Raw genomic sequence first — 27,569 nt, 5'->3', positions numbered from 1 at the left:
GTTGGTATTCGTGAACTGCACTGCACTTTTCTATGAACCCATTCAGTGGAATTATAACTAGTTACTGTGTTTCAGGAGGTTCACCGTCTGCAGAAGGTGACTGACGAGGCCAACAAGCGCTCTTCTGTCCTGGAGAGAGACAACCAGAGGTCTGATGTGCAGCTTGCAGACATGGGGCAGCAGGTAGGGCCTAAACAGAACATCCTGTCTTATAACCCCGCAAGCCTCGCTATTGTCGTAGAATTAGGTGTGGAAAATCAATAACAATGTCGATCAAAAAGTGATGGTTTCAAGAATACAGGTTTGGGACATAACTTTTTCACCCCCTCCCCCACCAGATCCGTGTCCTACTCATTGAGCTGGAGGAGGCGCGTGGTAACCATGTAGCCCACGACGAGGAGGTGAGCTCTGCTGACATCAGCAGCACGTCAGAGGTCATCACGCAGCACCTGGTGACGTTTCGTGGGGTGGAGGAGCTCCAGCAGCAGAACCAGCGCCTCCTGGTGGCCCTCCGAGAGCTCAGCGAGGCACAGGAGAGGGAGGAGGAAGAGACCACTGGCACCAAGTGTGATATACTTAATTGTCCATATTTTTTGCAGATCATTTATGTTTTGCTTTCAACCCAAGCCCCCAAGATAAGTGTCCGACTGTCCTTTTCTCTATCCAGAAACAACCCACTAGATACATTTGTGGATCTGACATTGTTGGATTGGCATAAGCAATATGATAGTAGCTCCTGCTCCACCTTCCCCTTAGGTTCCCCCGTGTCAGTAAAATGTTTGTCTGTGGATAAGTAAAGGTCATTCCACCCCCCCCCCCCCAGGTGCAGTGAGCTGGAGCGCAGTCTGGAGAAGGCCCAGGTAGAGCTGGAGGCTCTGCGAGAGCAGCGGGGCCACCAGATGCAGCTGGCTGAGTCCATCGTTAGGCAGAGAGATATGTACAGAGTGCTGCTGGCCCAGGCCACCGGAGTCAGCTTCCCTCAGCAAGGTCGGGTTCAGATTAATTCACAAACATTTCCTTCTTCAGGGCCTGATGAAGCTAGTGTAGCAGAAATGTATATGTGGGTGCATGAATAAAGTACTGGAGCAGCATATACCGTGTGCAGGCTTTTGGTTCTTTAAGAAGTAATTTTTGTCCCAGCCCCAGTGGATAACTTTGGGATGTGTATATATTAATTACATATTGACCTCTTGTCTCAGATGCAGCAGCTGCTGAGGAGTTCTCTAGCACCCCCCGCCGCTCCCCAGCCGCCACCCCCACCACACCCACTGGAATCATTACTATGGCAACCGAGTCAACCGAGGTGGTAGAGGCCAAGGCAGCCCTCCGACAGGTGAACTCCCACAATCTTCTGTGCTGTTTTACACGTTTTCTTAGTCAGTCACTAGAGGGCAGTATACACCTACTAACTACAGGAATTCTGTGGATGTCTACCATTTAACATTGAGAATGGAGGTCTGCATATCAGTGTACATGTATATGCAGCATTGCTTGATACATCAAACATTCTGTCCTTTTTGTTCCACCAAACCGCCATGTTATGGTAGATCACAAACAATATCCTTCAATTAGTTTTATACAAAATTGTTGCATTACTCTTATCCAAAGGAACATCTTGTTTGGTATGTTTATTAGTTGCAGGAAGTGTTCTCTTCCTATAAGAGGGAGAGGTCTGAGAGTGACAAGGCCCTGATGGAGCAGAGTGAGAAGCTACAGAAGCAGTTGTCTGACCAGAGATTCCAGAATGCCAAGATATCCACCCAACTGGAGTTTACCTCCAAGAGGTAAGAGAATTGCACATCACTTTCAGGTCACTATTCAACACAATGGCACATGATTAGGGTTGTAAAATTCTGTGAACTTTGCCCAAATTCCCTGGTTTTTCAAAAATCCTTGGAATTTGTGGGTAAGTTACACTTACCAAAGTGTTTTGGACATTTTGTCTTTCTCAATGTGGGAACAACAATTTTTTTGCAAAGTTTGCTCGATAACTTACTGATCCTACCTGGTGACACCCCCCCCCCCCCCCCCCCAGGTATGAGATGCTTCAGGATAATGTTAAGGGCTACAGGAAGGAGATTGCCTCTCTGATGGAGAAGGGACAGAAGATGGCTGCTGCAGCCCAGACGTGTGAGCAGACTGTTCACACCATGACCCAGGACCTGAGGGTTGCCCAGGAGAAACTAAACATGGCAGAGGTGTGTGTTCCAAGTATTTTGTTCATTGTATTAGAAAAAAAGACAATACTTGGTCTCACTCTCGTAATGTGTGTGTTAGTGGTCTTTCTATACATGTATTACATCTAGTTTCTAAGCCACAGTTGAGCTGAGTGTTTTCCTCCTCCAGGGTCGTGCTGAGAGCCTCAGGAAGGAGAGAGAGATGCTGAAGCTAGTGGAGTCCAGACTGACCCAGGAGAAGGAGACCATGCAGACCCAACAACGAGGACAGAACATGCTGCTCACCAATCTCAAGACCATAGAGGTACCTACAGACACACACACACCAATCTCAAAACAATTGATACATCGCACACTAACCACTCATAAATTGGTTGGCACTGTTCTCTCTGCGTTCGTGTCATGTTTTAACTGTTCTCCCTGTGTGCTCATTCAGGCCACGTTGGAGCGCTCCGAGACAGACACCAGGCAGCGTCTGAACGCCCAGATAGAGAAGCAGGAGAGGGAGATCGGCCAGCTGCAGAAGAGACTGGAGCACGAGGTGGAGCAACGCCACCTGCTGAGCAGAAACCAAGATGTAAGTCTAACCAACGATCATCCCAAGTCCAACTACAACCCCACCTCTACCGATTCTATCCCTCTTTCTCCTTTAATATAACACTTATACTTTTTTCCCCAAGACTTGCTTCAAAAAGGCAGAATTCAAGTATTTTGTCACATACCATACACAAAATCAACCCTTCCTCGCCTTTCCCCATCCAGTTGCAGCTGATGGATGCCAAGAGGCAGCTGGAGACCCAGACGGCCCTGCTCCAGAAGACCAGGGATCAGCTGAGTGCTGCCCAGCTGGAGGTGAGCTCTCTCAGGCTGCAGCAGGGCAGTGGAGAGGGTGGTCGTCTGTCCCTGAGCTCCCCGCCCACTCCCATGGGCATCAGAGGTAAGAGTACATACAACGTACAGAATCACATCAGGTTGACTGCCTTCTGAGACATCATAGAATGTTTCGGAACCACCCATAGAAGTTCTTGTAGCCTGAATGTTGGAATGGCTCTAATGTGGATAGTACTGAGTTTTCTTCAATACAGCCACTTACACAATTACTATTTTTAAGAGTGTTTAAATCCCAGTTTGCCATCCTGTCTTTAAATAGCCTCTGATATTTTTCAAATTTCCCAGCTAAATGTCAGACTTGCAGTCATGTCAGAAGCTAGCATATTCATCACTTATCAACAACAGCTGCACATTCCAATTAAACATGTTTTGAAGTTAAATTTCCTTGCTTTGTCTAACACTCATGAATGTATCAAATAAGTAGGGGGATGCACGATATATCGGTGAACATTTCTGAATCGGATGATATTAGCTAAAAATGCCAAAATCGGTATTGGCCCGATGTCTAGTTTAACGCAGATGTGAAAAACGATGTCAATGCTGACGCGAATACCTATATACCGTAGGTACATGACGTAATGGCACCATGTAAAATTTTGCGCTACACGTGCAACGCAGCATTCCCAACCTAGCCCACAATGTCTGCTGTGTGGATCGAGCAGTCAACAAGTTGAGCAGTCATTTGAAAGAGTAAGAAAATTTCAGCGAGACAGCTCAAAGGCGAAATCCATTTAACGCCAAGGTAATGGAATTCATTGCCCTTGACAATCAACCGTTCTCTGTCGTGGGTAATGTTGGCTTTCACGACAGTAATAGCTTCATTGCTATTAGCTTCACAACATACTATGGAATGCTGTTTGGGTCTTTGCGTGTCAAAGACGCAAATAACACTATTTGATGTGTTTTTAAATATGATTTTCGTTTGACACGTCAAACAGTTCTATCTATTATAGAATGTGTGTTCTGAAATTGCATGTGCAAGCCAAGCCCCACCACTGCTATCAGTAACACTGTCAAAGCTATACAAAAAAAGTCTGCAAACACCGGCTACAAACTATTTTTTTAAGAATACAGCGTTTGTAATGATTCATTATTTGTTTGACCGCAACTTCTGGACTGGCTAGCTTTAGCTTGGTACAACCAGCCTGGAAAAACAATGACCAGTTGAAACTGCAGTCATTTTCGTTATTCTTAGCAATGATTTAGGAATCCTTGTATTGTATCCTTGAATCCTAGTATTGTTGTTCGCCTATTGAAATTTAACTTCGGTTCATGAAAATAAATAGCAAGCCAGCTACTTAACCCTGTTGCCCAAAGCCCAAACATTATAAGCAGCCAACTAGCTTCATCTGGCTAGTGAGGCTTGACCAGACCAAGTTATGTTTGTGAAGCTAGCCACAATAAGGATTAGGCACAATAGTATAATTTGCTGGTTACCTTCAAAATAAAAGTACCTCTTTGAAAGTGATGCAGACGGTTACAATTGGTGGAATCATGCCATATTTAGACTAGATAATGTTAAACAAGGTTGGAATGTGAAGTCACCTCCCCAGTCTTCCTATTGTGTGTTGACATTCATATTGCACTGTACAGCTTTACCTAAGGATTGGGGATCAATGAAATTGGGTATCAGTCTACTCAATACCCAATATTTTTTTCCCAACGTCGTCCTCAGAGTTATCAGACTCCAAAACGTCCACACAGTATTGTTTTTCCTCAGGAATAGTGTTCAATAGACAGGTTAACAAGAAATGTGGCTCAATTCACAGTGGTTTCAGAGTCCCGCAATAAGAGCTATGATGCTAATGTTCTGTGTATCACTGAGTAGACTGGTACCCCATGTCATTGATCCACAATCCATAGGTAAGGCTGTACAGTGCGCATATATATATATATATATATATATATATATATATATATATATATATATATATATATATATATATATATATATATATATATATATATATATATATATATATATATATATATATATATATATATATATATATATATTTATATTTATTTATTTATATTTATTTAAAAAATTATAAGGCAAGTCCGTTAACCTCAGAGCCCCCCTACTTTTTTCAATTTCCGCTTGAAGACATAGACATACCCAAATCTAACTGCCTGGAGCTTAGGCACAGAACCAAGGATATGCATATTCTTGGTACCATTTGAAAGAAAACACTCTGAAGTTGTGTAAATGTGAATTGAATGTAGGAGAATAACACAATAGATCTGGTTTAGATAATACAATGAAAAAAACATAATTTTTAAATTTTTTATTGTTGTATCTTTAAAATGAACAAGACAAAACAAACATTCAGATAGGACGATGGGGACTATTTCAGTGAAAAACATAAGAGGGCAACAGTACTTGTGCAAAGTTTCAGAATGATAACTTCCGAAATGAGTGTGCTACATGACATTTATCATGAAGTCACCCAGGTGTCCCACACAAGTAGCCCAAATGAACCCAAGTGGCCAAATTGGGTGAAGTTATACATTTTGAATGGAATAACTATATACAAAATACCAAAATGGTATTCTAACACACCCCCAAAAATTGGAGAAAAAACATGAAAAAAATATATATACACATTTACAAAATAATACTTTCAATATTTGGAAGACCCTCTGTCCTCTACACAATATTATGCTGCTGATGCCAGGTGCCATAGCACATCCATGCCTGCAGAAATACATTTGGGCAGATGAACCCCACTTGTGGCAGGAGCTGGATGAACCAGATTCAGTGGGGGATGGACACCTTGGCACTAGGGGCTCCCATTCGGAGTCAGTGTCACTGTGAAAGAAAATGTTCATTTAGAATAGTTTCACATGAGCCCTGTATCAACAGGTATAATAAACAGATATATATATATATATATATATATGAGTACAGGGAACATAAGGTTGAATATACACTGGTCAAAAAAATAAAGGGAACACTAAAATAACACATCCTAGATCTGAATGAATGAAATATTCTTATTAAATACTTTTTTCTTTACATAGTTGAATGTGCTGACAACAAAATCACACTTATCAATGGAAATCAAATTTATCAACCCATGGAGGTCTGGATTTGGAGTCACACTCAAAATGAAAGTGGAAAACCACACTACAGGCTGATCCAACTTTGATGTAATGTCCTTAAAACAAGTCAAAATGAGGCTCAGTAGTGTGTGTGGCCTCCACGTGCCTGTATGACCTCCCAACAACGCCTGGGCATGCTCCTGATGAGGTGGCGGATGGTCTCCTGAGGGATCTCCTCCCAGATCTGGACTAAAGCATCCGCCAACTCCTGGACAGTCTGTGGTGCAACGTGGCGTTGGTGGATGGAGCGAGACATGATGTCCCAGATGTGCTCAATTGGATTCAGGTCTGGGGAACGGGCGGGCCAGTCCATAGCATCAATGCCTTCCTCTTGCAAGAACTGCTGACACACTCCAGCCACATGAGGTCTAGCATTGTCTTGCATTAGGAGGAACACAGGGCCAACCGCACCAGCATATGATCTCACAAGGGGTCTGAGGATCTTACCTCGGTACCTAATGGCAGTCTACCTCTGGCGAGCACATGGCGGGCTGTGCGGCCCCCCAAAGAAATGCCACCCCAAACCACAACTGACCCACCGCCAAACCGGACATGCTGGAGGATGTTGCAGGCAGCAGAATGTTCTCCACGGCGTCTCCAGACTGTCACGTCTGTCACATGTGCTCAGTGTGAACCTGCTTTCATCTGTGAAGAGCACAGGGCGCCAGTGGCGAATTTGCCAATCTTGGTGTTCTCTGGCAAATTAAAAACATCCTGCACGGTGTTGGGCTGTAAGCACAACCCCCACCTGTGGACGTCGGGCCCTCATACCACCCTCATGGAGTCTGTTTCTGACCGTTTGAGCAGACACATGCACATTTGTGGCCTGCTGGAGGTCATTTTGCAGGGCTCTGGCAGTGCTCCTCCTTGCACACAGGTGGAGATGGCGGTCCTGCTTCTGGGTTGTTGCCCTCCTACGGCCTCCTCCACGTCTCCTGATGTACTGGCCCGTCTCCTTGTAGGGCCTCCATGCTCTGGACACCACGCTGACAGACACAGCAAACCTTCTTGCCACATCTCGCATTGATGTGCCATCCTGGATGAGCTGCACTACCTGAGACACTTGTGTAGCATGATCTGTTCAGTTATGTCATAATTCTACTATCTGTATTCATTTGCATCACTGTCAATGACATACTTTTATTTTGAAGGCTAACCGCAAACTCCCCTGTTGTGGCTAATCCCTATTGTGGCTAGCTTCACATAGAGGAGTCGGACCACCATTAATCAAATAAGAACTGTCTTATAAATTAGGGTTATTTTAAATGACACCTAGCTAGTTAGCTAGGATAGCTACTGAAACAGATTGTCGTTTTTGGGGAAGAACATTGTTTGCATCCATGAGCTAGCTAGCTTTTTTTTTAAATAGGTAGATGCGCGAGACAACATCATAGCATACATATCGATGAATCGTTGTGACTTTTGAAATACGAGTGATTGTGTAATAACTACGTAAAACATTAATGAATGCGTTAAATTGTGACAGGTCCTGATTAGTCAACAAGGTCTTTTTTTGACATGTAAAGACCCAAACGGCATTCCATAGAAATCCTGGTTGAGAATGAAACGACTGAACAAATGAATAACGAAACAACAAGTGAAAGAAATAGGTTTTGATTATGTTTTACTGGTAATGGGGACATGCGTACATGCCAACAAAATTACGTTTTGGTGTGGGTGTCTGTGTGTAACCTTTTTTTTTTTAACTAGGCAAGGCATTTAAGAACATTCTTATTTACATTTTTATAGTAAAACAGCTCATCTTATCTTTCCCCCTCACTTCTTAACTCCCCACCCCTCAAGGTTTCCAGGTTTCAGAAGGGGACTCTGAGGATCTGCATGGCCGCCTGAAGCAGGCAGAGACACGGGCAGAGGAGCTGACAGAGCAGCTGAGGACAGCCACCTCCAGCATGGAGCTGTACAGAGCCATGGCCCAGAGCCTAGAGGAGTCCCTGGACAAGGAAATGCAGGTCAGGACTCCACCCTGGCCCCTAAGCCCTTAGTAGGATACTACCCTGGCCCCTAAGCCCTTAGTAGGATACTACCCTGGCCCCTAAGTAGGATACTCATGGATACCATTGTACTGTATGCTAGCGTACCAGTAGACTTCCAGTTATTGCGCTAATGCTTGTTAGTATTGGCTCACGAAACTTTGCCTTCTTCATAATGTATGCAGAGACGTAAAAAAAAACTAAAACATGACCTTCCAACTTTAGTCCTCAAACCATATCCCTCATAGCCTTATTCAGACCCCTAACGTAAACGGTACAGTCCTAAATCCCTCTGGCACTCTCTCCCTTGTCTCTCTAGGTGACAGAGCAGGCTCGGTCTGCCATTGAGGAGCGTGTGAAGGAAGCCCAGGAGCAGCACCGTCAGTTGGAGAAAAAGCTCCTGGAGGCAGAGAAGGAGAAGCAGGGCCTGCAGGAGGAGAAGATGAAAGCCCTGGCCTCTGTGGAGCAGCAGGTATGATGCAGAGAGGACCATTGCTAAACATCTATTCTCTTACAGTGCTTTATTATGACTATTAAGGAAACATTTCCACACTGTATAGCTCAAATGGTAGCTGATGCGTTCTGTATTATTTAACCACATCCATTGCGCACGTAAGTGCTGGGTTCACGCAATGCCGGGGTCCCCATTGTTCCACACATTTAATATTTAAATTCCTGTTTTCCTTATCCCTGTGTGTGTCAGGTGGCTGTGCTGAGGAGGAGTCTGAGCAGTGTGCAGGCGGACCACCAGGAGGCTCTACAGATGGCGGTGGTGGCAGCAGCCCAGGAACAGCAGGCCATGCTGGACAGCCAGGAGCAGGTGAGAGGGAGAAGTGGGCCGTGGCTAATTGGCCCTTATCTTGTTGCAGTGGTGTCCCAACTTTTCATATGGCATATCTGACAAAGCTATTTGTTACCTTGTTTTCCGCATGCTTGGTATAGAGCATTGCCTAGCTTGATTGTCGCTAACCATGTAAACTGTGATACTGGTTCATACATCCATATAAACTACATTATGTATTGCATTCCAGCTAGAAGGTCAGCTAAAGCTTGTCTATAATGCTGGTCTTCTCCCCCCTCCCAGGCCAAGCTGGCGTCAGAGGCACAAGATAAGTATGAGCGTGAGATGATGCTCCACGCTGCAGACGTGGAGTCCCTCCAGGCAGCCAAAGCCCAGGCCCTGCAGGCAGCCACACTCAGACAGCAGCTGGAGGAGAGGGCCCAGAGAGCATCTGCTCAGCTGCTGGAGGCCAAAGTCTCCTGGGAGGAACAGGAGAGGATCCTCAAGGTATGTATTTGCAGTTGATTGATTGCAATCAAAGGAGATGCTTATATTATGAATAATAGATATGGTGTTGGTGGCAAATGGTTAGAAGTGTAGATGGTGATAGTGTAAAATATATTTTTATACTTGTTGGAAGCTAGAGATTGTAAACTGCCACTCACTTTTGCAAGGGTTGTACAGTTTACATAGTTGGTGTGCACCACAAGGCTGTAATGTGCATGAACTCTCTCTGTTAGGAGGAGATGTCTAAGGTGGTGTCTCGTTCTGAAGAGCTGCAGAGGCAGAACAGCCTCCTCCATGAACAGATTCAGACCATGAGCTGCAAGATGGCCGCCACCCTGCAGCGCCAGGCCAACGAGAGCCCTCTGAACATCTCCCTCACGGAGGAAGGCAAGTCTCAGGACCAGGTCCTTGAGATACTCAGGTAATGCCCCCCCCCCCCCACGTAATTACTTCACTCCTACAACACCCTTTTTTCCTCATCATAGCCTCTGTCCCCTCCCTGTCACGCTGCAGGTTTGTGCGCCGAGAGAAGGAGATAGCGGAGTCTCGATTCGAGGTGGCCCAAGGAGAGAGTCTTCGCCATAGGCTGAGAGTGGAGCACCTGGAGAGAGAGCTGAGAGAACTACAGGAGAGCCTTAGTGCTGAGAGAGAGCGAATGCAGGTGAGCTGGACACTATGGACAGCCAATGATTTATGGCTTCATAGGGTAGTTACCTGGACCCAGGTTAAGCCTTTTCCTAGACTAAAATGCCCGTTCAATTGAGAGTGGAAAAACAGGTTTGTTCATAAATGAAGAGGGTATGGGTGAGAGAGCAGTTTAAGATGATAATAGCTCAGTGCTGCTTATGATCTTTAACCCCTGAACCCAGGTGACAGCTAAGACCCTGGCTAAGCACGATGAGCTGATGAAGAAGACTGAGACCATGAGTGTCCTGATGGAGACCAACAAGATGCTGAGGGAGGAGAAGGAGAGGATGGAGCAGGAGCTCCAGCAGACACAGGCTAAAGTAAGACAGCAGGTTTACTTTCTCAGTGTCAAAGCACCAACCTTTGGTTATAATAACAAAACCCTATCTTAAGTAATTTTTCTCTGGAAACCTTGTGTGAATTTGGTCCCTGTTTTTGGCGGGAGGGGGGGGCTGTTTTAGGCAAGAGGCCAACTTTTTATTATTTTTTTATTTTAAATGTTTCTGTTTTGATTGACATTTTCTTCATATCTCTCTCCCTGTCTGTCAGGTGCGTAAGCTGGAGTCGGACATAATGCCCATGCAGGAGTCCAACGCTGAACTGAGTGAGAAGAGCGGCATGCTGCAAGCAGAGAAGAGGATTCTGGAAGAGGACATCAAACGCTGGAAGGCCAGAACACAGGTTAGTGTTATTCCTTACACAATTTGTCCCAATCATATTATAACATACCCATGAGATATTACTCAATGACAGAAAACAAATACCCCCACCCTAAATAAAACAATAAAAACATTCACAAAGTACGATCCCTTGTGACTCAGTTTGTCTAAGGTCCGAAAGCCTGTTTATTGACTTTGGATTTGAAACGTAATGTGTTCTGTTTAACTCCTGTGTGTCCCTTTAGCACCTGGTGAGCCAGCAGAAGGACACAGACCCAGAGGAGTACAAGCGTCTCCACTCTGAGAAGGAGGCTCACCTCAAACGCATCCAGCAGCTCACTGAGGAGACGGGCAGACTCAAGGCTGAGGTGGCCAGGTGAGAGTTAGCCTAGGCTGTAATATGAACAGAATATATAGCCTGGAATCCAAAACTGAATACCGCTCAGTTGGACTTTTCTGTTATTACATGGTACCAAGGACGGTAAGGAAGCTGAATTCAATGAGGAACCTGTTTTGTATAAACACCATGCTACACAATGAATTGGCAAACAACGCAAGACATACAAAGTGAGAATCTGCTGATTGTACTATAAAAAGTATTTTGGGATGTTTTATATTAATGTATGATCTCCCTGTAGGAGTGGCGGCTTGGTGACGTCCCTCCAGAGCCAGGTGCAGATGCTGCGTGAGGGTCTGGGGAAGGTGAGCTCTGACAGGGATGCTCTGAGGAGGAGTATGGAGGCCAAGAACCTGGACATCCAGGAGAAGTTCCGCACCATCACTCAGGTCAAGAAGATCGGACGCCGCTACAAGACACAGTATGAGGAGCTCAAGGTGGAGCATGACAAGGTCAGTTGGTGAAACACCTGGTACCCGTTCTGGTTTTGCACAGGGCAAAGTTTAAAAAAAATGTGTATATATTGATTTGTAACTAAGCTGTTTCATGAAACCCAGCCTTGAATTCACTCAGACTCCCAAGATTCAAGAACAAGATTCATCTCAACTGTTTTCTCATTAAACTAATAATACCCTTACTCATGTTGTCACTGAATAACAAATGTGTTGGTCCAGGTGGGATCAAGTTGAACACTCAATGTCTAACCTGATGTCCTTGATTTAAATAGACATTCTCAGTGTGTGAATCCTGCCGTAATGTATTCAGCGTTGGACTGATCTCCTCTCCAGATGGTGTTTGAGGCAACGTCCACCCCAGCCCAGGAGCAGGAGGCCCAGCAGGCCTCAGCCCAGGAGCTCCAGGGTCTGAAGGACTCCCTGGGACAGGCTGAGACCCGGAACAAAGACCTGGAGGGACAGGTGGACAACCTCAACAAGGTCAGAGCAGTGTTTCCCCTATACTTTTTTCCCAGGCAACATCCAGGATGACTTTCACCAAAATTGTAAATGCCTATTGGGCAGAGGGTTAAGATAAACACTGGCTCAGAAAGGGTGGTAAAGGTACCTGGTTGTATGAAACCATATTCCCAACACAGACCTTGGTGTGTTCCCCTCAGGTGGTGGGTGAGCGTGAGGCGGAGGTGCGCGGGTCGCAGGAGCAGGCCTCCAGGCTGCAGACAGAGTTGACCAGGCTGAGACAGGAGCTGCAGGAGAAGGCCTCCCAGGAGGACACCCTCAGACAGCAGATGGCTGAGAAGGAGGAGAAGACCAGGAAGGCCTTTGTTGGGGCCAAGCAGAGGATCAACCAGCTTATGGGTAAGAGGCCAGGCCAGACAAACCTGACTGTGGCTCAAGCTTGAATGTGGCTGAGGTTTGCATCGAAGTATACAGTTGCGGCCAAATATTTTGCCACACTTGCACTTTTCTTAAATGATTCCATTTTTCTTCTAAAATAAGTTGAAATTGAAAACATTTTTGGTCTCCACACCTTGTTATTGTATTTTCAGCATTGCATAACCAATTTTATTTTTGTGAAATGAAGTTTAGAGTTTTTATTTAGTCCATTCCAGTTGTCTTTATTTTTTAAGTAATTGGCACCCTGGAGCTAGTACTTGGTTGCACAGCCTTTGGGCAAGATTACTGCAGACAAATGAGCCTGCTGCACCTTTCCACTAGCAATTTGGCCCACTCTTCAGAAGCAAACTGCTATAATTCTTACAGTTTTGAGAGGTGCCCTACATCAACTGCTGTTTTCTTTCAAGTATTAGTTTCGGTATTTCACCTACGGGATATTCCCCCAGCGTATTCGTCAGCAGCCTTTATTACACTACGCCAGCCATTATTGGCTGGATGTCGAGACGACGTGTGAGTCTGGGAAGGGTGTCCCTCCTACCCTACAAAAAGTCCAACCCAGTACCTGAGTTATTCAAACACCTCTTCTCGCTTTTCATCAGAAAGCTTACCTCGACACGACGACTGCGTTTTCCAGAACTAGCTAAACTGTTTACAGACGTAAGCTTACAACTCAGGACTGAGCGGTAGTGACAATTTTCCTTCACCATAGTTAGAGGGAAATTATTTGAGGGAGGAATGGGTACAGCTGTGACACGGGTAACTCATTTACGACCAAGTTAGCTGTATCCAAACAGTGACTAGTCGTTAGCAAGCTAGCCACCGGTAGCTAGCTTTGGTAGTTTTACTTCAACAAGAAAAGTTTACCAGCTACACCCCGAGCTATATTTTCTGACCTGTTTCGGAAACGGTATCCGGCCATCACACCGAATGCTGCCTTCAGAGATAGCTAGTGATTAGTGGGTTATCGGACTAGCCTACCGAGCTAGTTTTTTTTTCTGACAGCTAAAAACATAGTATCCAAGCTATGGCGACAAAAGCATCTCCCACCCCAAACGAGGAAAAGCTCCCGACATGAATCTGCTCCTGTGGAAACAAGACATCTGCCAAAGACACCCACTCGGTGTGCTCCGCTTTCCTCGGGCTGCAACATTTCCAGGAAGTTTTAGCCTCCCCTGGCTCCTGTCTACACTGTGCCCTCTTCACTGTGAAGAGCCTCCGTCGCAGGCTAGCATGCCAAGCTAGCCTGAGTTAACAGGACCCTAACATGGGGGGCCGGTGTCCCCGATGGCTCACCAGAGGTGATTGATATCCCCACAGCAGTGGTCTGTATTACAAAAGAGCTGTAAGTTTGATATATTGGTCCACAGAACATTTCCCCCAGGATTTAGGCTTGTTTGGGTGGGTTTTTGAGAAGTTGAATCAGGCTTCCTTGTCTCCTGCAGCAGTCGGGCCTTCCTATGTTTACCAATGACCAAATGAAGCGTTCAAAGATAATAACCCCCTCCCTACAACCAAACATGAGGAGGTTTGATAATGCTGTGGTTGCTTTGCTGCTTATGGTACTGGGGACCTTGAACGTGTGCAAGACATGGAATCAGCAGAATATCAAGATGTTTTGGAGTGCAATGTTCAACCCAGTGTCCAAAAACGTGGTCTTTGTCAAAGGTTGTGCGTCAAATCAAATAACATTTTATTGGTCGCATACATATATTTAGCAGATGATATTGCGGGTGTAGCAAAATGCTACAGTGCAGTAGTATCTAACAATACACAATCTAAAGAATGGAATTAAGAAATATATAAATATTAGAATGAAAAATGTCGGAGTGGCATTGGCTAGAATACAGTATATTCAAATGAAATTAGAGAAACGGTATGTAAACATTATTCAAGTGACCAGTGTTCCATGTCTATGTGCATGGGGCAGCAGCCTCTAAGGTGCAGGGTTGAGTAACTGGGTGGTAGCTGGCTAGCGACCATGACTAAGGGCAGTGTACTAAGTGGAGGCCAGCTAGTGATGGCTAGTTAACAGTCTGATGGAAGCTGTTTTTCAGTCTCTTGGTCCCAGCTTTGATGCACCTGAACTGAACTCGCCTTCTGGATGATAGCTGGATGAACAGGCCGTGGCTCGGGAGGTTTATGTCCTTGATGATCTATTTGGCCTTCCTGTGACATCTGATGATGTAGGTGTCCTGGAGGGCAGGCACTGTGCCCACGGTAATGTGTTTTGGCAGACCACACTAATCTCTGGAGAGCCCTGCGGTTGCAGGCGGTACAGTTGCCATACCAGGCGTTGATACAGTCCGACAGGATGCTCTCAATGGTGCATCTGTAATAGTTTGGGGTGGTCTTAGGGGCCAAGCTGAATTTCTTCAGCCTTCCGAGGTTGAAGAGGCACAGTTGCTCCTTCACCACACGGTCTGTGTGGGTGGACCATTTCAGATGATCAATGATGTGTACGCAGAGGAACTTGAAGCTTTTCACCTTCTCCATTGTGGCCCCGTCGATGTGGATGGGGGCATGTTCTCTGCGGTTTCCTGAAGTCCACGATCAGCTCCTTTAGTTTTGTTGAGGGAGAGGTTATTTTCCTCGCACCACTCTGCCAGGGATGATTGAGTTGGTGGCGTACATGGCCACTAGAGGTCGACCGATTTTTATGATTTTTCAGGACAAATTATTGATTGATTATTGGAGGACAAAAAAAGCCGATACCGATTTAATGGGTCGATTTAAAAAAAAAAAAAAAATTTAAAACGTATTTGTAATAATGACAATTACAACAATACTGAATGAACACTTATTTTAACTTAATATAATACATCAATAAAATCAATTTAGCCTCAAATAAATAATGAAACATGTTCAATTTGGTTTAAATAATGCAAAAACAAAGTGTTGGAGAAGAAAGTAAACGTGCAATATGTGCCATGTAAGAAAGCTAACGTTTAAGTTCCTTGCTCAGAACATGAGAACATATGAAAGCTGGTGGTTCCTTTTAACATGAGTCTTCATTATTCCCAGGTAAAAAGTTTTTAGGATGTTGTTATTATAGGAAGTATAGGACTATTTCTCTCTACCATTTGTATTTCATATACCTTTGACTATTGGATGTTCTTATGGGCACTTTAGTATTGCCAGTGTAACAGTATAGCTTCCGGCCCTCTCCTCGCTCCTACCTGGGCTTGAACCAGGAACACATCGACAACAGCCACCCTCGAAGCAGCGTTACCCATGCAGAGCAAGGAGAACAACTACTCCAAGTCTCAGAGCGAGTAACGTTTGAAACGCTATTAGCGCGTACCCAACTAACTAGCTAGCCATTTCACACCGCATCGTTACACCAGCCTAATCTCGGGAGTTGATAGGTTTGAATTCATAAACAGTAGAGCTGCTGGCAAACGCACGAATGTGCTGTTTGAATGAGTGCTTACGAGCCTGCTGCTGTCTACCATCGCTCAGTCAGACTGCTCTATCAAATCATAGACTTAATTATAACATAATAACACACAGAAATTCGAGCCTTCGGTCATTAGGTTGGCATCCGCTGTGTACACTGCTCAAAAAAATAAAGGGAACACTAAAATAACACATCCTACATCTGAATGAATGAAATATTCTTATTAAATACTTTTTTCTTTACATAGTTGAATGTGCTGACAACAAAATCACACACATTATCAATGGAAATCAAATGTATCAACCCATGGCGGTCTGGATTTGGAGTCACACTCAAAATTAAAGTGGAAAACCACACTACAGGCTGATCCAACTTTGATGTAAAGTCCTTAAAACAAGTCAAAATGAGGCGCAGTAGTGTGTGTGGCCTCCACGTGCCTGTATGACCTCCCTACAACGCCTGGGCATGCTCCTGATGAGGTGGCGGATGGTCTCCTGAGGGATCTCCTCCCAGACCTGGACTAAAGCATCCGCCAACTCCTGGACAGTCTGTGGTGCTGGTGTGGTGTTGGTGGATGGAGCGAGACATGATGTCCCAGATGTGCTCAATTGGATTCAGGTCTGGGAACGAGGGGGCCAGTCCATAGCATCAATGCCTTCCTCTTGCAGGAACTGCTGACACACTCCAGCCACATGAGGTCTAGCATTGTCTTGCATTAGGAGGAACACAGGGCCAACCGCACCAGCATATGGTCTCACAAGGGGTCTGAGGATCTTACCTCGGTACCTAATGGCAGTCAGGCTACCTCTGGCGAACACATGGAGGGCTGTGCAGCCCCCCCAAAGAAATGCCACCCCACACCACGACTGACCCACTGCCAAACTGGTCATGCTGGAGGATGTTGCAGGCAGCAGAACGTTCTCCACGGCGTCTCCAGACTGTTATGTCTGTCACGTGCTCAGTGTGAACCTGCTTTCATCTGTGAAGAGCACAGGGCGCCAGTGGCGAATTTGTCTTGGTGTTCTCTGGCAAATGCCAAACGTCCTGCACAGTGTTGGGCTGTAAGCACAACCCCCACCTGTGGACGTCGGGCCCTCATACCACCCTCATGGAGTCTGTTTCTGACCGTTTGAGTAGACACATGCACATTTGTGGCCTGCTGGAGGTCATTTTGCAGGGCTCTGGCAGTGCTCCTCCTTGCAGAAAGGCGGAGGTAGTGGTCCTGATGCTGGGTTGTTGCCCTCCTACGGCCTCCTCCACGTCTCCTGATGTACTGGCCTGTCTCCTGGTAGCGCCTCCATGCTCTGGACACTATGCTGACAGACACAGCAAACCTTCTTGCCACATCTCACATTCATGTGCCATCCTGGATGAGCTGCACTGCCTGAGCGGCCTTTATTGCGGGTGTCTTGCTAAATGCCTATAATTTCCACCTGTTGTCTATTCCATTTGCACAACAGCATGTGAAATGTGTCAGTGTTGCTTCCTAAGTGGACAGTTTGATTTCACAGAAGTGTGATTGACTTGGAGTTACATTGTGTTTAAGTGTTCCCTTTATTTTTTTGAGCAGTGTACAAGGGGTACCGGTATCGAATAGTTTGCCTAATTTCAGTTTGACAAAACAAGCAATGTATAGTGTAGAGAATCATTGTCACATCTAAACTGCAGTGAAATATCACCTTTTTTTCTCAATTTTTTTGAATCTGGTGTACAAAAGTCAAACTTAAGAACAAGACGCATAGAAATAGTGTGCACTCACATTTCTGTGAATTTGGTCGGGTCACGCAAAAAGTTACATATTGCAGCTTTAAGAAAAGTGCAAGGGTGCAAATCTATTTGTCTGCAACGGTATGTGAATGCTGATCTCTGATATTTTCTGTCATGAGATGTTAGCAAAAAAGGGGGGGACCTTTTGACCCTATCCCATCCTCCTCCCCAGGCTCCAAGGACCAGCTGCAGAAGGAAAATGAGGAGCTGAAACAGCAGAGGGAGGAGCTGGAGGTCAGAGTCAGTGCTCTGAAGTCCCAATACGAGGGCCGTCTGAGCCGCCAGGAGAGGGAGCTGCGGGACCTGAGGGAACAGCAGGAGAGACACGGAGAGCAGAGGGATGAGCCTCCTGAACAGGGTCCCAGCAAGGTGAGCGATGGAGGCATAGATTTCAATAGAGCACTTGTGCTTTTTACCTGACTAGCCTGCATTGCTTTTAATTTTTCCTCTCCTACCTATAGGCTCAGGAACAGCAGAGGACCACAGAGCAGCGAGGACCACTGAAGACCACCCAAGCTGCAGACCGGGGCAGGTAAAGTATTCACACACACACACACACTCTCTCTCTCTCTCTCTCTCTCTCCCCCGCAAACACACTCACTACACTTGGGTAACTTGTGCAATGACATTTTCATCTGTATTTCCCCTTCCCCATAGCACCAGTACCTCTGAGCCCCCTACTGCCAACATCAAGCCTACCCCTCTGGGTGCTCAAGGCCCCAGCAAGCCCCCTGCCATCCCCGGGAACAAGCCCACCCCCCGGGCAAGCATCAGGCCCATGATCACCCCCGCCACCGTGCCCACCCCCACCCCTACTGCCACCGTCATGCCAACCACACAGGTGGAGAACCAGGAAGGTGAGTTCTGTGGAACCAATATCACTGTTGGTGTGATGTGAATGTTATATAATTAATATTTGAGTATTGGTCTTTTTTAAAGCGCAGGATGGCTGTTTGTGAAATGTTTTGGTAGTTGAAGTGCACTTTATTACTTGAATCAGATGAGATCAATGGGGGGGAGAACGAGCACATTTCAGACGGAAGGATCGAGAATCAGACCGCAGACATGGTATTTCCATCTCTGAACAGTATTGACCCTGTCACCTGTGACCCCTCCAGCCATGCAGTCATCCGAGGGCCCGCCTGAGCATGTGACTGTTTACGGCAGTGCCAGCGGTTCAGTACGGTCAACCAGCCCCAACGTTCAGACCACCAACCCAATGTTGGTGGTCCAGCAGACCCAGACCCAGACCACAGCCTTCGTCCAGCCAACACAGCAACAGAGCCTGCCCCACACTGAACCAGCCAATCAGGAGCAGCCCCCGGCCCCAGTAATGGAAGCGGCACCCAGTTCGCAAATGGAGAGGCCGTCGACGTCAACAGCCGTGTTTGGGACAGGTGAGCGTCTTGATTAAATCTAACCAGGAGTTTCTATAGATTTGGGGTATAGTAGTGTTGTCTAACTAAGCTTAAGGGTTGACAATGAGTGAAGTTCTCACTGCATTACCACTGGTCCTCTAAATTCAATGAACAGCGTATCTACCAAGTTAAGCTAGAGTTGTGTATTTTTCAATTCTCCAGTGTCAGCCACCCCAGGAACATCTTCCATGTCCAAGAGACCTCGTGAGGAGGAGCAGGACAGCTCTATGGTGGCTGACACAGACACCCCCCAGGAGGACCCCTCTGAACCCCCCATCCCCAAGAAGCTACGCATCATCCAGAGAGTCGACCCAGAGGAGCCAGAGGCCCAGGAGGAGGTGCTGGCTGAGGGCAGTGCAGAGGGACTGGTGCCTGGAGAGAGCCAGGAAGCCCCAGAGACCAGCCAGGTATGTGTTTACTACCCATTCTCTCGAGAGGCTGATATGGTCTTTCAGTCTGGTTTGTGTGTCTAATCGTGTGTGTGTCAGCAGGTGGTGGAGGAGTACCCAGTACTAGAGGAGGCTGAAGAGGGTGCAGCGTCTCAGTCTGTCCCTGTAGAGCTGCTCCTGTCTGAGACCGCGTTCATCTCATTTTCGTACGACGCCAACGAAGAACCCCCCCAGCACGATGTCATCGTCATAGTGACCGACTCTGAGAGCGAGGACGATCAGCAGGAGGAGGTGGAGGAGGATGAGGAAGAGGAACCGGTACGGACAAAGGGAATCGACTGTTGTCGATTTGGAATATTTTAGTTGCTAGACACTAATTGATCCTTCGCTAAGCCTTGGTTACTGTTACATTTTCCCAGGAAGCCCAATTTCCTCTTCTAACCACTGGCGAAATCCCCTCACAGTGATCTCATAGTGTGTTTCTAATACACAATGAAATTAAACTGACTACCCCATGCTAATCAGGAGACTCTCGTGTGTGTCATGGTGGATTGTCATTACAATTGCTTCACAGGAACCTGGTAAAATGAAAGTTGTTGTGTTGCTAGCCACTGGATGGCTCTGAATGCACTGTCGGCATGCAGTCAGTTGTTATCAAGCACTCTCAAATCCTATCCAGATGTCGACAGCAGATGACATTTCTATTCATAGCATGGATAACTTAGCTAGCTAACATACATTTAGAAAAAAGCCTAGTTATATTATCTGGCTAGCTTAGCTAGCTAGCGTCAGCAATGTTGAGTGGTCAATAAAGTGAAGGCTTCTTTACCGGCTGAGCTAGCAAACAATAACACAAGTATAATTCTGTATTCTAAAAATACTCCCAACAGGCTCTGCATTTCCAGAATCACAGTAGCAAGTACCCCTGGTGTACTGTTAAATTGTTTAGCCATTTAAACAATTTGTTTTTGGATGAAAACTCAGTTTTTGTTATGCCCTCAATGGCTTTCATGCATTTCAAATGTGAGCTTGCCTGAGGTGTTTGCTCTCTGTAATTGGTTGCCCAACATTTGGGGACGGGGCTTAGTGAATGGTCAATTGAACTCCCTCAAATCCTAGCAAAAATCTTGCCTAAAATGATCTGAGAGTATATGGCACTTAGAAATCTGGAACTCTATTTGATGGGATGAAAATGTTGATATGCAGCCCATACTCAATGTTGAAATTCAACTTGACTGTTCATTGAGACCTTTTACATCCTCTCTTTAGGACTATGATGAGGAGGAGGAGGAGGATGACGAGGAGGAGGAGGAGGAGGAGGATGAAGATGATGGAGGGATGGGGGATGAGGGGGAGGAGAGCAATGAAGGGAGCAGAGATGGCAATGAGGCATATGAAGGCGACGACACAGAGGTAAGATCCACACACACACATGCGCGGTTACTAACTTAACGATGTAATTTCCAGCATGTGTTTTGTAATTCCACTCTCTCTCATTTCCTGTCTTGCACCCACTCCCTAATTCTTTCCAACTGTCATGTCTCTCGGATGTTACAGCCAGGCAATGTTGTAACCAAAGTTGTGTTGTGTTTTCTGTGTGACGAATTGGTGCCTCACCAGTGCTCTTGCTACACTCTGCTACCTCATGTCTGTGTTGTGATCTAGAGTGACGGTGTGTGTGGGAACTGAAGGTCCTGGAAGGTTGGCAGGGGAGAAGGGTGGGTGGGTGGGTGGGGGCTTTGTGGTCAGGGTGTGGATGCAGAAGAAAGCGGGGCACACCCTCTCCGTCTAGCTAGCTTTAAAGTTACTAGACCTCTAAGGGAATGCCTGTACAAGGGAAATTAATCATGATCAGCATGATCACAACACTGCAGGGCAGTAGGTAGTGCGTGGGAAGCATCCTGTAACATCTCCTTCCGCCCTCTTTCCTCGTCTTCTCTCTCTCCCACTGTGTGTGCCTCCCTCCCTCCCTCCCAGGGTCCTGATGGGACAGACCCAGGCACGGAGACAGAGGAGAGTCTAGGAGCATCTGACTCCACCCAGCGCCCGGCTGACTCCCAGACACACAGCTGTAAGACGATGGAAACTGTCACACACTTGTTTCCACAGTCGGTTAGACATCTGACACTTGAGTGACAGAGAGATGTAATATGTTGGTGTCTGTCTGGATTGAGAGATACATTTTAGTCGCTCTGTTGGTAGATTAACCAAGCCAGTAGATTCAACATGTCGGAAACTGATAGACATGAGCCTATTTTACAATATTATTGGGGTATCTGTTAGTTCAACAGACAATGATGTAACTGTGTCTGTCTGTATGGAGAGATTACGTTTGTGTTGGATTTTGATGTAGGAACTCTGCCAAACTAAACCACAGTTGTCGTCTCCTGTTCTGTCAGTCGAGGGCAGCAGCAGTATGGAAGCCTTCTCAAGTGACCCAACCAGCTCTGCTCCCAGAATGCACCAGTCTCCACGGAGAGCACCCCATCCGCTGCCCCCCCGCCTCAACATCAACCAGGAACGGGGACCCCCTGCTCAGGTACAGGTTTGTGCTTATGACTCAATATAGCCAGTTACACTGTAAGACAATTGTACTGCTGTTTTTGTGGTATGGTTATCTGTGTAGTACCGAGTTGTGTGTGTGCCTTACAGCGCCCCATGCTTCGCCAGTCGGTAGGCAGAGTCCCTCAGCTCACCCCTGGGATGGCCAGCGGCGGAGTAAGTCACAATATTGGAGTAAGTCACTATGGGAACAGGTAGCATGCTACCTGTTCCCATAGACTTCCAGGCATTGGCTAACACTAGTTAGCAATGGCTCGTGAAAACGTCCTTCAACTTCCTTTAAACTGCCCCTCAGACATATAAAATGGTATACACGAGTTTATCTGGTTATGTAGAACATTTCGCGCTATCCCTTTTAAACTGCAACTCATGTGTTCTGTTGTCAGTGTTTGATGTTGTCCTTTTAGCGCTATATCGGTATCGGACGATAATTGTACCGATATTTAATAAATAAAATGGGGGAATAAGGAAATCTGAAATGTGGCCATTCTCATGTGTCATTGTCACAATGTAATAAATCACCATTTTGAAGAATACTTCTTGGACAGTTCTTCTTTTGTATGGCCATTTAGGAAAATTCGATGTGTAAAAATATTACTTTCATTTACCCGCTGTAAAACAATATATCGGCAGATGTATCGGTGAGTTTTGTCCCCCCCCCAAAAAAACTGTATCGGACCCAAAAAATAAATTCCACTCAGGATCTAGTATAATATTCTTTCCTCCCTCTGCCTTCTTACAGCAGCACGTTTTTGACGATGATGACAGGATGGTTCCCAGTACTCCTACTCTGGTGGCGCCACACCGCTCTGACAGCTTTGCAGAAGCTATCCAGTGAGAAACACACACACATCAGCCGCTAAACACCACTAGTAAAGTCCCCATAGGAACCCCATAGTACTTCTAACCTCTTCTCGCTCTCTATGATCCAGTTCTCCCCAGGTGGCTGGTGTACCCCGGTTCAGGTTCGGCACCCCAGAAGACCTGATGCCCCAGACCACCACCTCCCACTCTGACCTGGGACATCTGGCATCACAAGGAGGTACTGGACTGTACTTAGGCACACCTCATCTCTTTTCTATTTCTCCATACCCTACCATTGAGACACACCCACTCTCTCTTTCCTCATACACACCACTGAGATCAACATGTTAGTTATATGCTCCTCTCACTGTTTTTCTCAGATACCTTTTAGAGATATTTGATTAGGAGAGATCTTACTTTTGCCATGTCAATCTCTCTTTGGTGAAGTCAAGTGTGTGTGTGTGTGTGTGTATGTTGTAGGTCTTGGGATGTATGATAGTCCTTTGTTCCTGCCTGGTCATGAGGATGAGTCTGGGGGCCTCAGTGTTCCCACCACACCCCTGCAGGTGGCTGCCCCAGGTACGGTACACACACACTAGGGTGACCACATGTTCCTGGATTGTGCGGGACAGTACTGCATTTTGGCCCTTTTGTCCTTCAACCAAACAATCGTGTCCTGAATTTTTTTAATTTTTAATTTTAACAAAACATAAATAACGAGAAGCAAAACATGCAATAATCCCGACCCTCACCCATGATTGGAGGACCTCAGACATTTACACTGTGAATTTGTCAATATACTTATTCCACCCTTCAGATAGACACAGATAAACCCATTTTTCCCAATAAATCATAATTCTACAATTTTTCTCTTGCAATGCATCCCTCCATTCTCCCATGGTGTCACAATAGAGACTTGATCTGCCCCCATCTGCAACATTTCTGCTTTTTCTATTATTATTATTTTTTTAACCTAAGTGCACAATGTTCCTGTTGACTGACTGGTCCTTAAAGTCCCCCAGCAATACAGTTTGCAGGTCCAACCACACCCAGATATTATATCATAATAAGCATTCCTGGACTTGACTCCAAAAACAAGCCACCGATGGACAGTACCGAAAGAGCTGCTCTGTTCTGTTTCCGCATGGCAGTCTGCACCGGTCTAACTGTTGAATACCCCGTATACTGAGCATTGTTTTTGTAGTGAGAATTTTAGATAATGGCTTTAATTGAAAATAATGAATTGATGCTCAATTGTATGTCAGTTCATAAACCCGATGGTATGGACATGGAAAATCTGTTCCCAACTATCTTGAATTTTATGCAGCATAATTGTCAACCCTCTTGACCCTTAGTGAAACTGATATATTTTATGATTTATATTAGTTATTTTAAGCCATTTATGATTTTTTTTATTGGTGGATGACAAACTTAATTTCCTTCTCCTTTAAGTAATTGCCTTTTCCATTTTTGTGGCAGAGCTGCAATGAGTTGGTTATTTTGTATTGAGCATACTTGTATGACACAATTCTTCCGTTATTGTTTACAATGTCCTGTATTTAATCAACGAATTCAAGCTGCACTAATTTAGAAAGTAAGACGTTGATTTGTCAAGTGTTTGTCACATTCCAACCTGTCTCTTGTGGTCAATGAATATATATACACTGCCGTTCAAAAGTTTGGTGTCGCTTAGATATGTCCTTGTTTTTGAAAGAAAAGCACTTATTTTTGTCCATTTTAAAATAACATAAAATTGATCAGAAATACAGTGTAGACATTGTTAATGTTATAAATTGTAGACTATTGTAGCTGGAAACTGCAGAGTTTTTATGGAATATCTACATAGGTGTACAGAGGCCCATTATCAGCAACCATCACTCCTGTGTTCCAATGGCACGTTGTGTTAGCTATGCCAAGGTTATTCATTTTAAAAGGCTAATTGATCATTAGAAAACCCTTTTGCAATTATGTTAGCACATCTGAAAACAGTTGTGCTGATTTAAAAAAGCAAAAAAACTTGCCTTCTTTAGACTAGTTGAGTATCTGGAGCGTCTAAGTGGCCCCAAACTTTTAAACAGTAGTGTATATCATAAGGATGTGGTGACGCTGAACACTTTTCCAGTCGTTGAGATTTGATGTTCTGCGTAGCATAAGTCGAGACGTAGGCCAGTGTTATATGGTAAACCAATCACATTTGTCAAATCCTTTGGGGTTAAATTCCACGTATAAATTGAAATACATTCCAGACTACCTCATGAAGCGGGTTGAGAGAATGCCAAAAGTGTGCAAAGTTGTCATCAAGGCAAAGGGTGGCTACTGATGAATCTCAAATATATTTACTCGAACACTTTTTTGAGGTACTAATTTAATCCATGTGTTACTTCATAGTTGAGGTCTTCACTAATATTCTACAATGTAGAAAATAGTACAAATAAAGAAAAGCCCTGGAATGAGTAGGCGTCCAAACTTTTGACTGGTACTGTATGTAACCCCTTTTCTGGGGTAGGCACAAAACTACTTTATACTTCGATTTGTTTCTTAAAACCGGTATTGGTTAACCTTCAGATGAGACCTGTTACACTTGTGGGGGTCGTAGAGTGGAGTCCCATTCGTTTGTGGCCCAAATGGTCCAGACGCTATAGACGTTAATGTGAGTGGACTTTTCGGGATGCCTCTTGGTCTAACAAACACCGCTCTAGCCACCTTTCACTGCAGATGCGGAAGTGCGACACTGGTGGATGGAGTCCATTGAAGCATCCAATGCAAAAAAACAGATCTCTAGCTTAAACTGACAGACTGATGGGGATTTTTTTATATGCAACCAGTGCGTCAATCGACTCGGTTCATTAGAGTTAACTGCACCTCAGATTGCATCCCAAATAAATGTTTGTGTTCAAGTAACAGACATTTCAACAAACTCTGGATAAGCGTCTGCTAATTCTCTCCCCCTCCCACCAGTGTCCATATTTGCAGAGGTCCCGCCATCTGACGGCACGGAACACACCTCTCAGTCTGTTCCCATGGTAACCACCTCAACCCCAGGCTTGGTGGTAGGCGAAGGACCAAGTCCTGGGGACGAGAGGGATGATGTCTTCATGGCGCCGGGGGGAGACCTGTGAGACCACTTTGCTTACTCTATGAAATTCATCAAAAGTAAAGCTTCAAATTGTATAGCTGACTGAACTTGAACCGCAACAGTAATAATACTGTGATTTCCATAGTGAATGACCTGTGTGTTGTGTCCAGTGTGGAGGTGTCTCTGGAACCTGTAATGTCTCGGGCGGGGGAGATAGAGGAACCTACCCAGGCCTCAGATGACTGCGGCCTGCCTTCTACCAGCCAGGAACTCTCCTCCAGCTCTGCAGGTACTGACCCCAACTCTCTACAGTACCAGACCCGCCAACATGCACACATTTTGCGTGCCAACTATGCAATTCTCTGTCGATGTATGCAGGTATGAGATCCGCGTTAAAAGTAAGCAGAAATTAATAGGGCCTGTTTTTTACTGTTTTTTTATTTTATTTTTATACAAAAAAAATAAATCCAGAGTAAATCTAACATCCCGATTTCTCGAGCTGCAACACAGACATGTACGGAGTTTGTGTAAATGGACATGGAGATTAATACATCATTATTGGACATAGCTACCCCTTGTCTGCTGTTGTGATGCTGAGTTTGCCGACTGTCAGCTGTACGTAAACGCATGGACAAATCCCTTTTCGACTCCGTGTGTTGTGGAAAGGTCAACACTAATTGTTTCAAGCTAACATAAGATGGACATTCAGTGGGCTCTAAAGTGCCAGCAGTTCACTCGTGTTTGCTAGTGAAAGAAATTAAATGCGTATACAAAAAATAACTGGTCGCATTTGTGCGTGTGATATACGTTTAAATCTGCATCCCATTAGTTGTATTTTCCACGTAACATTACGAGGATCATGTAACCTGATTAACAGTAATTATGATCCACGTCACAAAAAGCATTACAAAATAATAATAAAAAATACATCTCAACATCTTGGCCTTAAATGGAGTCGGGGGTTTAGAAGACTGCTCGATGAAAAATGGACAAGTGTTCAGTATTGGCTATAGAGGCTTCTAAAATGCCTTTGCACTAGAGTTGAGATTTTATACATTTTGAAAATCTGAAATTATGTATGCACTGCAAAGAAATGCAATAGGCTGAAACAGCGGACTCTTCTAGCGAACAGCGTTCAGATTCCCTTTGTGGTAGCCTACTGAACAGGTCTGCAGTACTCTAACCTCTAACCTCCACTAGCTAACCCTCAATACCTTAGTGTGCCCTACCCAAGCCAACAGGCCTACTCTATACCCTTACCAATACCCCTCCATTCATACTGGTTGTTGGAATTGTATTTGGTCTACATTCTAGTTGTGAGATTCCTCTCAAATTTGAGTATTTATACTGGTTTTATAGGAGCTTGGCTCTGACCTCCTTGGAATGTTTAATTAAATGGTCCATTGTCTCTGACTAGTAGGCCGTATTGCTTTCAGTTTTGGCTGTAGTAGTGTTAGAATGAGCCGTGTGTAACTGCTCCCTTTGTCTCTCTGCTTTAGACACTAGTAGGACTCAGCCCAAACCCTCTAGACCAGGACACAGCCGACAGCTCCAACGCTGGACAGAGAACCGCATGAGGAGAGGTGAGTGAACAGACATTTATATTGTA

General features: G+C 45.2%; 1 protein-coding gene across 8 annotated transcripts in view; it reads left to right on the top strand.

Annotated features, from left to right (window-relative positions):
- The window catches only part of LOC110524570 (nucleoprotein TPR), a 36,854-nt gene that overhangs the window by 8,652 nt on the left and 633 nt on the right, over positions 1-27,569 (top strand). The window contains exons 12-48 of one of the 8 annotated variants that reach the window (XM_090236032.1): positions 76-183; positions 339-565; positions 824-987; positions 1,200-1,333; positions 1,636-1,784; positions 2,036-2,198; positions 2,347-2,481; positions 2,614-2,754; positions 2,940-3,114; positions 7,977-8,143; positions 8,484-8,636; positions 8,868-8,984; positions 9,249-9,452; positions 9,686-9,873; positions 9,966-10,113; positions 10,322-10,459; positions 10,689-10,820; positions 11,044-11,174; positions 11,437-11,647; positions 11,984-12,130; positions 12,310-12,508; positions 17,884-18,080; positions 18,173-18,243; positions 18,369-18,568; positions 18,830-19,108; positions 19,292-19,536; positions 19,621-19,836; positions 20,788-20,931; positions 21,496-21,589; positions 21,918-22,057; positions 22,171-22,236; positions 22,826-22,914; positions 23,013-23,122; positions 23,365-23,463; positions 25,843-25,999; positions 26,131-26,249; positions 27,460-27,543. In XM_090236032.1, the coding sequence (XP_090092158.1) occupies positions 76-183; positions 339-565; positions 824-987; positions 1,200-1,333; positions 1,636-1,784; positions 2,036-2,198; positions 2,347-2,481; positions 2,614-2,754; positions 2,940-3,114; positions 7,977-8,143; positions 8,484-8,636; positions 8,868-8,984; positions 9,249-9,452; positions 9,686-9,873; positions 9,966-10,113; positions 10,322-10,459; positions 10,689-10,820; positions 11,044-11,174; positions 11,437-11,647; positions 11,984-12,130; positions 12,310-12,508; positions 17,884-18,080; positions 18,173-18,243; positions 18,369-18,568; positions 18,830-19,108; positions 19,292-19,536; positions 19,621-19,836; positions 20,788-20,931; positions 21,496-21,589; positions 21,918-22,057; positions 22,171-22,236; positions 22,826-22,914; positions 23,013-23,122; positions 23,365-23,463; positions 25,843-25,999; positions 26,131-26,249; positions 27,460-27,543 (5,641 nt within the window). Of the gene's footprint in view, positions 1-75; positions 184-338; positions 566-823; positions 988-1,199; positions 1,334-1,635; positions 1,785-2,035; positions 2,199-2,346; positions 2,482-2,613; positions 2,755-2,939; positions 3,115-7,976; positions 8,144-8,483; positions 8,637-8,867; positions 8,985-9,248; positions 9,453-9,685; positions 9,874-9,965; positions 10,114-10,321; positions 10,460-10,688; positions 10,821-11,043; positions 11,175-11,436; positions 11,648-11,983; positions 12,131-12,309; positions 12,509-17,883; positions 18,081-18,172; positions 18,244-18,368; positions 18,569-18,829; positions 19,109-19,291; positions 19,537-19,620; positions 19,837-20,787; positions 20,932-21,495; positions 21,590-21,917; positions 22,064-22,170; positions 22,255-22,822; positions 22,915-23,012; positions 23,123-23,364; positions 23,464-25,842; positions 26,000-26,130; positions 26,250-27,459; positions 27,544-27,569 lie in introns of all 8 variants that reach the window. The other 7 variants (XM_090236031.1, XM_090236028.1, XM_090236027.1 and 4 more) reach the window with 7 other exon arrangements.

The sequence above is a fragment of the Oncorhynchus mykiss genome, chromosome 5, assembly GCF_057628025.1.
Source record: "Oncorhynchus mykiss isolate SJ-2025 chromosome 5, ASM5762802v1, whole genome shotgun sequence".
NCBI classification, from domain to species: domain Eukaryota; kingdom Metazoa; phylum Chordata; class Actinopteri; order Salmoniformes; family Salmonidae; genus Oncorhynchus; species Oncorhynchus mykiss.
The sequence above is the reverse complement of the archived record's forward strand: the minus strand, read 5'-3'. Positions and strand labels throughout refer to the sequence as shown.